Below are 13,700 nucleotides of genomic sequence, written 5' to 3' on the forward strand. Positions count from 1 at the left end.
TTTTATTTTTTCCATTACATGTAAAGATAGTTCTCAATTTCAGATTTTTCTCCCTCCCTTCCCTCCCTCCCCCCTCCCCTAGACAGCAGGTAATCTGATATAGGTTATATCTATATATCTATATCCTGTATAACATTTTGAACCTCTGTCCACAGTTCTTCAGGAACTCTATTGGATCTAATCCCTTAAATATATTCATTACCTCCACTTTATATTCATAAGGGATGTTATTTAGGTCATACCTATATGCTCTGATGCTCATATGCTCCCTAATTTCTTAAATTTGTCTGAAATTTACAATAAGAAGCTTATGATCTGAGCCATAGTCAGCTCCAGGACTTGTTTAACTGACTGTATAGAGCTTCTCCACCTTTTCCTGCAAAGCATATAATCAATTAGATTTTGATATCGATCATCTGGTGATGCCTATGAGTAGAATCACCTTTGGGTTGTTGAAAAAGAATGTTATGAACAGGGAGTTATCTTGACAAAATTCTATTAGTCTTTGTCCTGCTTCATTTTGTACTCTGAGGCCAAACTTGCCTATTTTTTTCAATTATCTTTTTATTTCCAATATTATCATTCTAATCCCCTATGATGAATGTGATTTTTTTTAAATATTATTTCTAGAAGATGTTGCAGGTCTTTATAGAACTGATCAACTTTGTCCTTTCCAGAATCAGCAGAGTGTAGACTTGTATTACTGTAAGCTGAACAGTTTGCCTTGGATTCCAACAGATATCATTCTGTCATTTTTCCAATTATATCCCATATTGCTTTTCTCAACCTTTATGGATTATGAGGGTTACCCCATTTCTTTTTTTTTGTGGGGCAATGGGGGTTAAGTGACTTGCCCAGGGTCACACAGCTAGTAAGTATCAAGTGTCTTGAGGTCAGATTTGAACTCAGGTCCTCCTGAATCCAGGGTCAGTGCTTCATCCACTGCGCCACCTAGCTGCTTATCCACTGCACTACCTAGCTGCTACCCCATTTCTTCTAAGGGATTCTTGCCCACAGTAGTTATGGAAAGATCACCTCAATGAAAATTCACCTATTCCTATTCATTTAAGTTCATGACATTCAGAATGTTGATGTTTAATTCTTCTTGCTTCTTTTTGTCCACATCCGGCTTACTTTGATTCATAGATCTTATACTCCAGGTTTCTATACAATATTGATTTTTACTGCATTGGGCTTTCCTTCTGTCACCAACACATCTTATTGGCTTTGGCCCAGCTGCTTCGTTCCTTCTGGAGCTACTTGGAGTTGCCTTCCACTCTTTTCCAGTAATATGTTGGACTTCTTCTGACCCAAGGGGTTTATCTTTCAGTGTCATATCTTTTGTCATTTTATTACTGTCCATGAGGATTGAAGTGATTGAAGTGGTGTGTCATTTCCTTTTCCATTGGATCACCTTTTGTGAGAATTCTCCACTATGACCTGTCCATCTTGGGTAACCCTATATGGCATAGCTTATAGTTTCATTGAGCTATGCAGAACCCTCTGTCACAACAGGGACGTGGCTCCTACTTTTCAGCTAGCTTGGAATTCACCTAATAATACTATTTGCCACATGTCTCCAGGTTTTCTCCAAGAATAAGCTGGGATGCTTTGTCAGCTACCTTATCAGAATCTAGGTAAACTCTATTAATAACGTCTTAGTGACCTACCAATGTATTAACCCCTTCAGAAAAAGGAAAAGAAAAGAAATGAGATGAGTCTGGCAAAGACTCATACTGATAAGCAATGCTGGTTGTCTTTTGTGATCACTGCTTCTTTTGGCATATGTTCACTAGTCATTCTTTCAATTATGCATTCTAGAATTTTGCCAAGAGTCAAAATCTAGTTCACTAACCTCTAATTTTCGGCCTCTTTCTTCCCTTTTATGAAAACTGAGATAGCATTTACCTTGGATCCAGTCCTGTGGCACACTACATTGTTCAAAATATTTTATTTGATTGATTGTGATTCAACACTCATATTCATCTATTCTTTTTTTTTCCCCAGGGCAATGAGAATTAAGTGATTGCCCAGGGTCACACAGCTAGTAAGTGTCAAGTGTCTGAGGCCGGATTTGAACTCAGGTCCTCCTGAATCCAGGGCTAGTGCTTTATCCACTGTGCCACCTAGCTGCCCCCTACCTATTCTTTTAGCCAAGGGATATAGTTTGTTTGTACCTTTTAAGTTAAACTGATCCACGGAAGTTATAGGCCCTCTTACTATTTACTTACTTGTCTTGAATTTTGATTCCTTTTTGACCATATTTTGTTCTGCTCTTGGCTACCTAAAGATTATTCTTTCTTACTGTTTCCTTACATATCCTGAATTTTCATTCCCAGTTGGGCATTTTTTGCTCTGCTCTGGATCTAAAGACTATTTTGGAAACAGGAAAAAAAGTGAAATAAGGGCTAAGTATTTGCCTCTTCTCTCTATCATCTGTCATCATTTTCCCATTGTAACTATTAGGATGATGCCACTTAAAAGTCTAACTCTTGCTAAAGCTTATAATTTATTGGTGACTACTCATTAGATATTTTAGACAGACTAGCTATAATTTTAGCCTCTTACACCATCCATTCCAAGACATGATCATATCCATTCTTTGAGCATCTGTTGCCCCCAACATAACTTGGAAAAATCCTTTATTTTGTCCATTATCCTTTGCATTTTCTCCTTAGCCTCAGCTCATGAGTGTTAGCTCTCCTCCTCTTCCTCCTCCTCCTCCTTCTTCTGGTGGGGCAATGAAGGATAAGTGACTTGCCCAGGGTCACACAACTAGTAAGTGTCAAGTGTCTGAGGCCACATTTGAACTCAGGTCCTTCTGAATCCAGGACCAGTGCTTTATCCACTGTGTCACCTAGCTGCCCCTGATACTCTTCTTATAGATCCATTTATCAACATGGAAAAGGATATTTATCTTCATGTTAACTAGAGCTGGGAAACTGATATCCAGTTCATCTAGTAGCAGTGCCAAGTTATTTGAAGAGAAGTTAAATAAAAGAGAAGTTAAAACACAGTTTTACTTTTTGCCATTTAGAATTGGAATTGTATCTGTCAAAAGCTGGTTCCTGCCCATTTTGATTTTGGCAGCAGTATTATGACAAAGACTTTAAAGAAACATTAATAAGCGGAGATCTATATTGATATTATTCAGTTTGATCTGTCGGCCATCTGTCTACAGAGTCAAAGGCTCAACAGAGATTGATGAAGACTGTGAAAAGTCTTAAATTGTTCTTAACAGTTTTCTCAGTGAGATAAAACAGTGTGGCAGTGATCAGTAATGGAGTGGTTATTTCTAAAACCGCTTACTCCTTAGGAAAGATATTAGATTGAGAGATAGTCCTACAATATATTGAAAAGTGGTCATAGACATTTAAAGGACTGTCTAACAAATTAATTAACCCGTATCCTGGAGGAAGTGGTAGGTTTCTTTTTATAGGCTGGGCCAAAAGTCATGAAAGGGACTGACAAAAGTCAAAACATGGGCACATATATGTGAAGCAGAAAATGGATGTCTTTGAAGAGATTTGATTTTTCAAATGTAACGTAAATTCACTTTCTATATATAATGTATATGATGTAATGGTATTGTAAATTTAAAACAAAAATAAAGGAGTTACTAAATATTGAAACCCCTTTGAGACTTTTGACCCACCTTGTATAAAGCAGACTGGCACTGGTTCACAGCTCTTTTTTCTAAAAACTTTTCATAACAAATGTCAGAAATTCTCCAAACTTATATTTGAATCCTTTGATAGATCCATGATCTCTTGATGTAGCTTGTACCTATTTATCCAGTGCAATTCTTGCCCATGGCCTTTCATGACACTACCTATCCATCTCATTTTTCTGTTGTCCCTTTTTCCTTTTGCCTTCGATCTTTCCCAACATCAGGGTCTTTTCCAGGGAGTTCTGTCTTCTCATTATGTGGCCCAAGTATTTAAGCTTCAGTTTCAGTATTTGACCTTCCAATGAAAAGTCTGAATTATTTTCTTTAAGTATTGAAATATATATAACATAATAGATAATATAATATAACATAATGTAATATAGTATAATATAGTATAGTATGATATAACCTAACCTAACCTAACATAGTATAGAATAGCACAGAATAACAAATCATAACATACCATAATATAACATAGCACTTTTATCTCTTCCTGTTCCAGTGACAACCAGAGTAGTTCAGGCCCCATCACCTTCCAAGAATAACCTCCTAAATGCCCTTTCTATCTGGAGTTTATCCTTCCTCATATTTAGCCTCTCACCTTCTTGCCTGGTTAATCTTCTAGTCTTCCTGGTATAATGTTCTGGTTATTCTCTTGGGATGAGAAGGGATGGAAGAATTTTGATCTTCATCAGTGGAGGAAGTATCTACTTCAGAAATAACATGATCTACCACAGTAAAGTATGATAGAATTGCAGCCAGTCAGCTAGCATTTATTAACCACCTACTATGTGCCAGGCACTGTGGTAAGTACTGGTGATACAATGAAAGGCAAAGAACAGTCCCTGCTCTCAAGGAGCTTACAATCTAATGGGGGGTGGGGGGGGCAGCAGGCAAACACCTAGATACAAATAGGACATATACAGAGTAAGTAGGAGATATTTCAGAGGCAAGACACTGGAGACAGGACTGGGAAAGGCTTCATATAGAAAGAAGGTAGAACTTTAGCTGAGAGCTGAAGAAAGCAAAGGTGGCCAGGAAGTAAAGAAAAGGAGAGAGAGAGAGAAAGAATTCCAGGAATGGGAGATGGCCAGTGAAAATGCCTGAATTTGGGAAATAGAGTGTTGTTTTCAAGAGGTAGGAAAGATGTTAGTGGCACTGGACCACAACATGCACTGGGAGGGGTGGTGGTTAAAGACTGAAGACTTGATAAGAGCTAAGTTGTGAAGGTTCAAAAACCTAAACATAGGATTTTATATTTGATTCTGGAGGCAATAGGGAACCACTGGAATTGATGGAATAAGGAGGTCAAATGGCCAGACTTGTGCTTTAAGAAAATCAGTTTAACAGCTGACTGGAGGATGGTCTGAAGTGGGAAGAGACGAGGAGGAGAGATCAACCATAGGCTATTGCAATAGTCCAGGTATAAGGAAATGAGGGTTTATACGAGGGTGGTAATGGCAGTATCATGTGAAGGAAGGGGGCACATAAGAGAGAGGTTATGAAAATACAAAGGAAATTACTTAACCACTAATTGGATAGGGTGGAATGAGAGATAGCAAGAAGTAGAAGATGAGATCTAGGTTGTGATCCTGAATAACTGGGAAGATGGTGGCACACTTGACAGTAATAGAAAAGTTAGGAAGAGAGGAGAGTTGGGTTTTTTTGGGGGGGGGCGATAATGAGTTTATTTTTGGTCATGTTGAGTTAGGATATCTACCAGACATCTTATATTCTAGATGTATAGCAGGCAGGTTGAACTTCAGGAGAGCAGTTAGGTTTGAACAAACAGCTCTGAGAATCATCTTCAAAGAGACTGTAGTTGAATCTATAGGAGCTAATGGGATCACCAAGTGAAACAGTATGGAGGGAAAAAAGAAGAGCACTTAGGACAGAACCTTGGCAGACACCCATAGTTAGTGGATAAGACCTGGGTAACATCAAATAAAGTACTCTCAGGAGTGGTCAGATAAATAGGAGGAGAACCAGGAGGGAGTAGAGTCACAAAAACCTAGAAAGAAGATCACCAAAGAGAAGAGAGTGATCAATAGCATCAGAGCCTGCAGAGGTTAAGCAAGATGACAACTGAGAAAAGGCCATTAGATTTGCTAATTTTGAGAACATTGTTAACTTTGAAGGGAGATGTTTCAATTGAATGATGAGGTTGGAAGCCTGTCTGCAGAAAATTAGGAAAGAGTAAGAAAAGAAAGAGAAAAGATTATAGACAGGACTAAAAAGTTTTTTAATAGGAGGAGAAATATAGGATGACAGCTAGTGGGGATGGATGCCAGTGAGGGTTTTTTGTGGTTGGGAGAAAAATGGGCATGTTTGCAGGCAACAGGAAGGCAGCCAGCCAGTAGATAGGGAGATTTTGAAGATTAGGAAGAGAATGGAAATGATTGAGGTGGCAATCTGCTAAGGAAAAAGAGATGGAATGGGATCATTTGTGCTTGTAGAAAGAATCACTCTGTCAAGAAAAAGGGTCACATCTCCTGAGAGAGGGGTAAAGGAGGAGAAAATAGTAGAAGAAATCTTGGTGATTTAAGATTAACTTTTTCAATGAGATACAAGGTAAAGTTCTCAGCTAAGAGTGTAGGGGAAAGGGCAGCTGGGTGGCCCAGTGGATAGAGCACCGGCCCTGGAGTCAGGGGTACCTGAGTTCAGATCCGGCCTCAGACACTTAACACTTACTAGCTGTGTGACCCTGGGCAAGTCACTTAACCCCCATTGCCTCACTTAAAAAAAAAAAAAGAGTGTAGGGGAAGGTAGAGCCATGGGATATTTTGAGATGCAAATACAAGGTTAGGAAATTCCCCTGTGATGAGTAGGATAGTGAGTCGATAAGTAAAGGAGGTATAAAAGGATTGCCTTGTCACAGTTGAGATTTTGAAACATAAATCTGAATGGACTGAGTCAACATAGTTTCATGATTTTCTCCATCTTTGTCACATAAAACAATGGTCAACTAAAGTGGAAATAAGAATACTATTGCTGAAATTGATCTAGTACAAGCTTTAAAAAAAACAGTTGAGGACCAAGGATCCTTTATGCAAATGTTAAATTACTACACCTACCTCAAATAGGGCCAGAAATTTATTTATATTAATTTTTGGTAATTATGCATTGGAAAGAGAAGTCTTAATTATTTCCTGTTTACTACTTCCATTTCCTAGTGTTCAAATTCTACATCTAAAAGATTTTGAGAAAGAATGCTTGACAAAATTTTTTTCATCACCCAAAACAATTGACAATGATTTCCTCCATAGAGTGTTATGGGATTTGATTTGGTCTCTGAAATGAAGTTATAGGCAAACAGACACAGAATTTGAGGACCCCACCTCAGAGCACAACAACTTTCTAGTTGCCATGTGAGTTTTTCTAGCTATAGATTGACATCAGTGGCTAACTTAATGACCAGACAGAACAGAATTAGAGTTCTGTCAGAGTGGAGAGAAAATGTAAAGGACAAAGTTTAAAAAAAAGAAAAAGTACCTACCAAACCAGGGCTGAAATGCAAACAGCAACAATAAATTTAAAAGCCAGAAAATTTAGGAAACCTCTCTAACATTCCCTTTGAGGTGAAATAATGAAAATTGTCAAGATTACTCTCTATTTTAACTTAGCTAAAGGTCTCTCAGTGTATTCTCCTCTCATGTATCTATGAACTTGAAATAAAGGACATGTTCCAGCTGAGCAGTCAGGAAGATGGAAAAACCCATTTCTTATAATTGAGGGAAGAGTAAATTAAGAGTATCATTTGTACAGTGGCTATTTGTATGAAGAATGTCTTGTGCTCACCAATGGTATAGAATCTCTTCAGTTCACTCCTCCGTGGATTACGCTTCTGGGCATTGTCTGTGTTGTTTTCCTCTTCCACAATGGTTGGTGTTTTAGGGACAGATGGCACCTTACTGGCCTGTGCTGCTGATTTCGCTGCTCCCGCCAGAGGGTTAAATCCTGGTGCAGTGATATCCACAGATTGGGATTTTTTCTTCAACCTACAAGTGGAGAATATAATATACTATGATTTTTTTCTTAAGAAATATACCTACTTTCCTTCTTAAGAAAGGAGAAAATGGAATAAAGAATGCATTGTCTTATACTTTGAAAATCTTTTCAGTTTTGTAAACTGAATGGGATTTTTTCCAGAAATAAGAACTCCTTTCCCTATACTCTCACATTAAAAACCTTAAATAGAAGGTGCAGCTAGGTGGCACAATGGATAGAGCATCGGCCCTGGATTCGGGAAGACCTGAGTTCAAATCCAGCCTCAGACACTTAACACTTACTAGCTGTGTGACCCTGGGCAAGTCACTTAACCCCAATTGCCTCACCAAAAAAACAAAACATAAAAAACAAACCTTAAATAGAGAGATAGACAGACAGAAAGACAGACAGAAAACAGACATTAGGAAGTATACTCAGCTTTCTACTCATAGGGCAAAATCATTAAAAGAATGAATTAATATCACAAAGAACATTTATTAGAAGATAGCTCTTGCATATTTCTAAAAATATCTTAAGTTGTGATATCAGACAAAGCCACTGACTCATTTTATTTGCTATATTTGGTCCTGAAGGCAAAGGTTCTTTTGAGTGAATCATTAATACATTCTCTGGAAATATGTAGCTTCAACTCAGGTGTCAGTGAATGAAATAAGACATTTGGTAGCTGGAGAGTGTCACTGCTGGTCTATTTAAGTAAGTTATGTCATCTCAGCTGCATATTTATCATATTTTAAAAAGATAAGTGTTGTACATAATTAAGTCATTCAATGGGGTAGGGTGGGGGGGTGGTGGAAGGAAGGACTAATGATTTTACTGGCATTGTGAACTCCCTGGTGTTTTCTGCTGATGCTTATCAGCAACTCCCATGCAACATGTATATATTAGAAAGAAGCCTGGGAGCACTGAAATGGTGAGTTACCAGCCAATTGTTGCATAGTTAGTACGGATTAGAGGAAGTACTAGAACCCAGTACTTAAAATCCCACCTCTGGAGGCTTACCATCTATGTGGCCTTGGGCACCCAGGCCTAAATAGCCTCTGAGATCTCTCTTTCTATCCTTATGATCCTATGAATTCCTGAATCCAAGGGTAAGCCTCTGTATAACATACCACAACACTTCCCAATTAACTCTTATTAGTCACTTGCCCTTCCTGGATCTAAGTTGTCTCATTTGTAAAATAAAGAAGGTTGGGCTAGATCACCCTGAGGACCCTTCCAGATCTAAGTCCATAACCCTATGACTTTCTGATTCTGAGACTGGCCCATTCTCCAGTATGCTGCATGGTCTTCCAATGAACTCTTCATAGAGGACTAATGAATATCCCAATCTCTTAGTGTGTGACATGAACTTCCTTAATCAGGTACTGAAAAGGTCAGCAGTCTATTGTGTGAACACTCAGAATAGGAGAATAAATGGAATTTCACTGCTCTAATTAGTAGTCAAGGCCACCATAGCATAGTAGATGAAGAGTCAGGAAGACCTGGTTCAAGTCCCATCTCTTAACACCTATTGGCTGTGTGACCCTGGGAAAGTCACTTAACCTTTTGGCATTCCTAAGCAATTCTCTGAGTTTTAGAGCAGGTCCTGATTTGCTTTGGTAGAGGGGAAAACTTCACTTTATAGATGACATTCAGTCAATAAATAAATTGAACGTTTACTAACAGAGTCATAGTTTCAGTCATCCTCCCAAATTTCCCCCCTTATTCAGTTTTCCAAGAGGAATAAAGAGACATATGAATTTTATGAGAATTCCATGAGTTGATCTATCATGAGGAGCAATGCCTTATAAGGCATTAATGTAACTCTTTTGGGAATACAGGGGAAAGTGAGCCATAGAAAGCTCTTGCCTTTCTTAAGATCTTGGAGAGAAAAAACAAAATTAGGACTTGAGAAATCACTTGCTCTGAAACATGCTTAGCTCACAAAACTTCTATCCCTGGAACATTTAGGGGGAAAATGGCTGCTAAAATAAAGGAGAGTATTCAAAAAATAGCTAAAGTTTGTTCAACAGGAGACTCATCCATCAGTAAGGGGAAGCACTAAAGATAATAAATACAATGCTATCCCATCACTATTTAAAGTTTGGGTCCAGATCTCCCCTAGAAAAAGCAGAATGTTGGTCTTAGAGGCAATAAAGAATTGGAGAAGCTACATTTCCATTCTCTTCCAGTGCATCTTTCCTCCAGATGATTCTGGGTTGTTGTTTTTTTTTTGGTTTTGTTTTTGGTGAGGCAATTGGGGTTAAGTGACTTGCCCAGGGTCACACACCTAGTAAGTGTCAAGTGTCTGATGCTGGGTTTGAACTCAGGTCCTCCTGAATCCAGGGCTGGTGCTCTATCCACTGCGCCACCTAGCTGCCCCGCCTCCAGATGATTCTGATTCATTGCTCTTTCACAGTGAGACATGATACATAGGGATTAGGAATAAAAAGAAGAAAGGGGAAAAAATTATTAAGCCCCTACTATGTGCTAGGCAATGTGCTAAGTGCTTTCAAATATTATCTTATTTAATTCTCACAACAATTTTGGGAAGGAGGTTATTATCCCCTTTTTATAGGTAAGCAAACTATGGCACACAGATGTGAAGTGACTTTCCCAAGGTCACACAGCTCAGAAGTGTCTGAAGTGGTATTTTATCTTAGGTCTTCTTTATTCTCCACTAGAGCCACCCAGCTGCAGATAAGGGGAAATCTGTCTTTACTATAAGATACACAAAAAGGAGGTGCCGTAGTGATGAATGAAGCTTTCCTGTTCCAGAGGAATGCAAAGTTTACATCACTTTCTATTTCCAAAAGCCCTGCTTCAGGTTTCCAGATTTGACCTGAACACACTACAACACACAACTGACCACAACACACTCTTCTCTTTCTTTAAAGAGACTGTTGGGGGCAGCTAGGTGGTGCAGTGGATAAAGCACTGGCCCTGGATTCGGGAGGACCTGTGTTCAAATTCAGCCTCAGACACTTGACACTTACTAGCTGTGTGACCCTGGGCAAGTCACTTAACCCTCACTGCCTCACCAAAAAACAAACAAACAAACAAAATAAAGAGCCTGTTTATGCTTCTTCTGGGCCATATTGGGTCAAGCTCTCTGTGGCTGACACAGAAGTGCAAAGCAATAAAAGATGGCGATGCAAAGTGCCCCCAAAGGCAGAGATTAATGAGGCGTTATTTTCTCAGGAAAGAGTACAGCAAACAAAACATAACAGTCGACTCTAATGAGACATTGATAGAGTTGGCCAAAATCATCTATGGTATGATGACTGACTGTGGGCACAGTGGAGACTGCAAAATGACAGGGTCCACTACCAGCAGAGGATACATTTTCTTTTTACAGAGAACAGAGATTATCGTTCCGCAACAAATCTTGTGCAACCTGTAATTGCTTCAGTTGCAGACAGCTACATGAAGGTCATATTTTTCTTCATGTTTGGACAGAATAGTTTTTTCTTTAAGTTGTAGGGTTCTTTTTAAAAGACTGTTGTTGTTCAATTGTGTCTGACTCTTTGTGACCCCATTTGGGGTTATCTTGACAAAGATACTGGAATGGTTTGCCATTTCCTTCCCCAGCTCATTTTACAGCTGAGGAAACTGAGGCAAACAGGTTCTTACCCAAGATTGCACAGCTGGTAGATGTCTGAGGCCAGTTTTGAACTCAGAAAGATGAGTCTTCCTGACTCCAGGCCTGGCACTACATCCCCTGTGTCACCTAGTTTGCCCTTTTTAAGACTAACTCTCTGGGGGCAGCTAGGTGGCGCAGTGGATAGAGCACCGGTCCTGGAGTCAGGAGTACCTGAGTTCAAATTCGGCCTCAGACACTTAACACTTACTAGCTGTGTGACCCTGGGCAAGTCACCCAACTGCCTCACTAAAAAAAAAAAAAAAAAAAAAGACTAACTCTCCCCATTTCACCCAGGCTGGAAGCACAGGAGTCACTCATAGGCCTGATTTCCCTCATTGATTAGCATGGATGCTTTGACATGGTCTGTCTCCAAGCTGTCTTGTTCTTCCCTAGGTGACTTGGGGGAGCATCCTACTCATAGGAGCTCGTCATAATGATTTCAGATAGTATGGATATTAAATTGGTATAGCCCACTGCAGCTCAGAATTCCCAAGTCCAAGAGAGACAACAACTTCAGTGTCTAGTAGTTGGTATGTACCACCATGTCTAGCTATCAGGTTTTTATTTTGCTTCTGAACTTCCTCTCATATTCCCTACTCCCCCAGATTCCTATTGCAACAGTATATTGAGGACCAGACCAAAACCCTATTCTAATCATTCTGTAGGCAAAGGTAAATTCATTTTTCCTGAATTTCTAAGGTGTCTATTAATGTTTCTTCTTAGCACTGATGATTTTATGCCTCTACTTTTCTTTCTTTCTTTTTTTTTTTTTGGTAAGGCAGTTGGGGTTAAGTGATTTGCCCAGGGTCACACAGCTAATAATATGCCTCTACTTTTCAAAATGAGAGTGGTATTGATGTCCCACCGTCAATAGGATATGTCCTTTGAATTCTATTTTCAGTAACAATGATAGGTTTTGCCCATTTCCATTTATATCCAACCTTAGTTCCCTTGTGATCAGTGATACACATCTACAGGATGGCAGTAAATGGTCAAATATGCAGTCTATTATCGTTTAATTCAATTAACGAATGTTTATCAAAAACTTGTTGTGTAGGCAAGATAGACACAGATGTATGAGACATAGGGTGAAGACTTGGCAACTAATTGAGGTGGGAGGTGAGGGGAAGGAGAGACGAAGAAGACTTTTTGGAGAATGGTAGTACCATCAACAGAAAGTATAGACATTTTTTTAAAAGTCATGTTTTATAGGGGAAAAATGGAATTTGTCTTCAACACATTAAACTGAAATATTCAAGTGAGGATATCTAACAAATAGATCAAGTGAGCTAATATATGTAAAGCACTGTGCAAGTCTTTAAAGGCTGTATAAATGTTAGCTACTGCTATCACTCTTAGTTATATAATATGACTGGAGCTGAGGGAAGTAGTAGGAAAGCCTTGTACAAAATCTTAGTGCATGTCCATATTTATGAGATGAAGAAAAGCTGGTGAAGGAGAAAGACAGAGTGCTCAGAAGGTCAAAGGATGAGGCATAATGGAAGCCTAACAAGACCAGAGGATCAAGTAGGGTGTGGTCAACAGTAGGAGATGCTGAAGAGCTGATAGAGGAGGAAGACTGGGGGGTGGAGAAAGTGGTAAGGAGGTTATCCATAACTTTGAAGAGAACAGTTTTAGGTGAATAGGTAAAATGTATACGATAGTATAAGGGATTAATTCAGTGGTGAAATGGAGATAGTGAGAGTAGACCATGCTTTTTTTTTTTTTAATAATAGGTAGGAAAATAGTGTTAGGGGTAGCATGGTAAAGGGAAGAGGGAAACACAGGAATCTTTGTAGACAAAGTGAGGAAACAATAGAGAAGGAGAAATTAAAGTTATATGAGAGACAGAATGATTGATGGAGCAAATTCAGGAATTAAATAATAAAGCTCAGGATAAAGGACACAGACTCAGAGAGATGAGCCTTGACAAGATGGGAATCCATCTCAGCATCTGAGATGGGAGGAAGGGGAAGGATGAAAAAAAAGATTTAGAAAGGTTGGGGAAGAATGGGAAGAATTCAGACTGGGTGTCATCAATCTTCTCAGCAAAGATAAGGCAGAGGGTATAGGCTGAGAGTGAGCAGGGTGGAGATAGGGTGGGAACTTGGGAGGAGAAAGTTTAGGAGTGAGCAAGAGATGACTCAAAGGGTTATAGAATAGTGGTGAGGGCACAGATCAGGCAGAACAAAGCCAAGTGGCCTTCAAATACTTTAAGCATTTACCTCATAAACAAAGGTCCTTAGTTCAACTCTTGAGCAGTATTTCTAATTCATGTTGAGGACAGGTAAACTTATTAAAGTTTGGATTCTCGATTCTCACAAAATGTTTTTATCTTGCCCAGTGATAGGAGGGTTCTAAGTATCAACTTCATTAATATTTCACTCCTGGAAATGAATT

The 13,700-nt window shown here is 39.1% G+C and overlaps 1 protein-coding gene across 6 annotated transcripts in view; it reads right to left on the reverse strand.

The window, feature by feature from the left end:
• The window catches only part of OXR1 (oxidation resistance 1), a 585,179-nt gene that overhangs the window by 288,962 nt on the left and 282,517 nt on the right, over positions 1-13,700 (reverse strand). For all 6 annotated transcript variants that reach the window (XM_044002996.1, XM_044002901.1, XM_044003208.1 and 3 more), the window contains one exon: positions 7,469-7,668. In XM_044002996.1, coding sequence (XP_043858931.1) covers positions 7,469-7,668 — 200 coding nt within the window. The remainder of the gene's footprint in view (positions 1-7,468; positions 7,669-13,700) is intronic.

The sequence above is a fragment of the Dromiciops gliroides genome, chromosome 1, assembly GCF_019393635.1.
Source record: "Dromiciops gliroides isolate mDroGli1 chromosome 1, mDroGli1.pri, whole genome shotgun sequence".
NCBI lineage: Eukaryota > Metazoa > Chordata > Mammalia > Microbiotheria > Microbiotheriidae > Dromiciops > Dromiciops gliroides.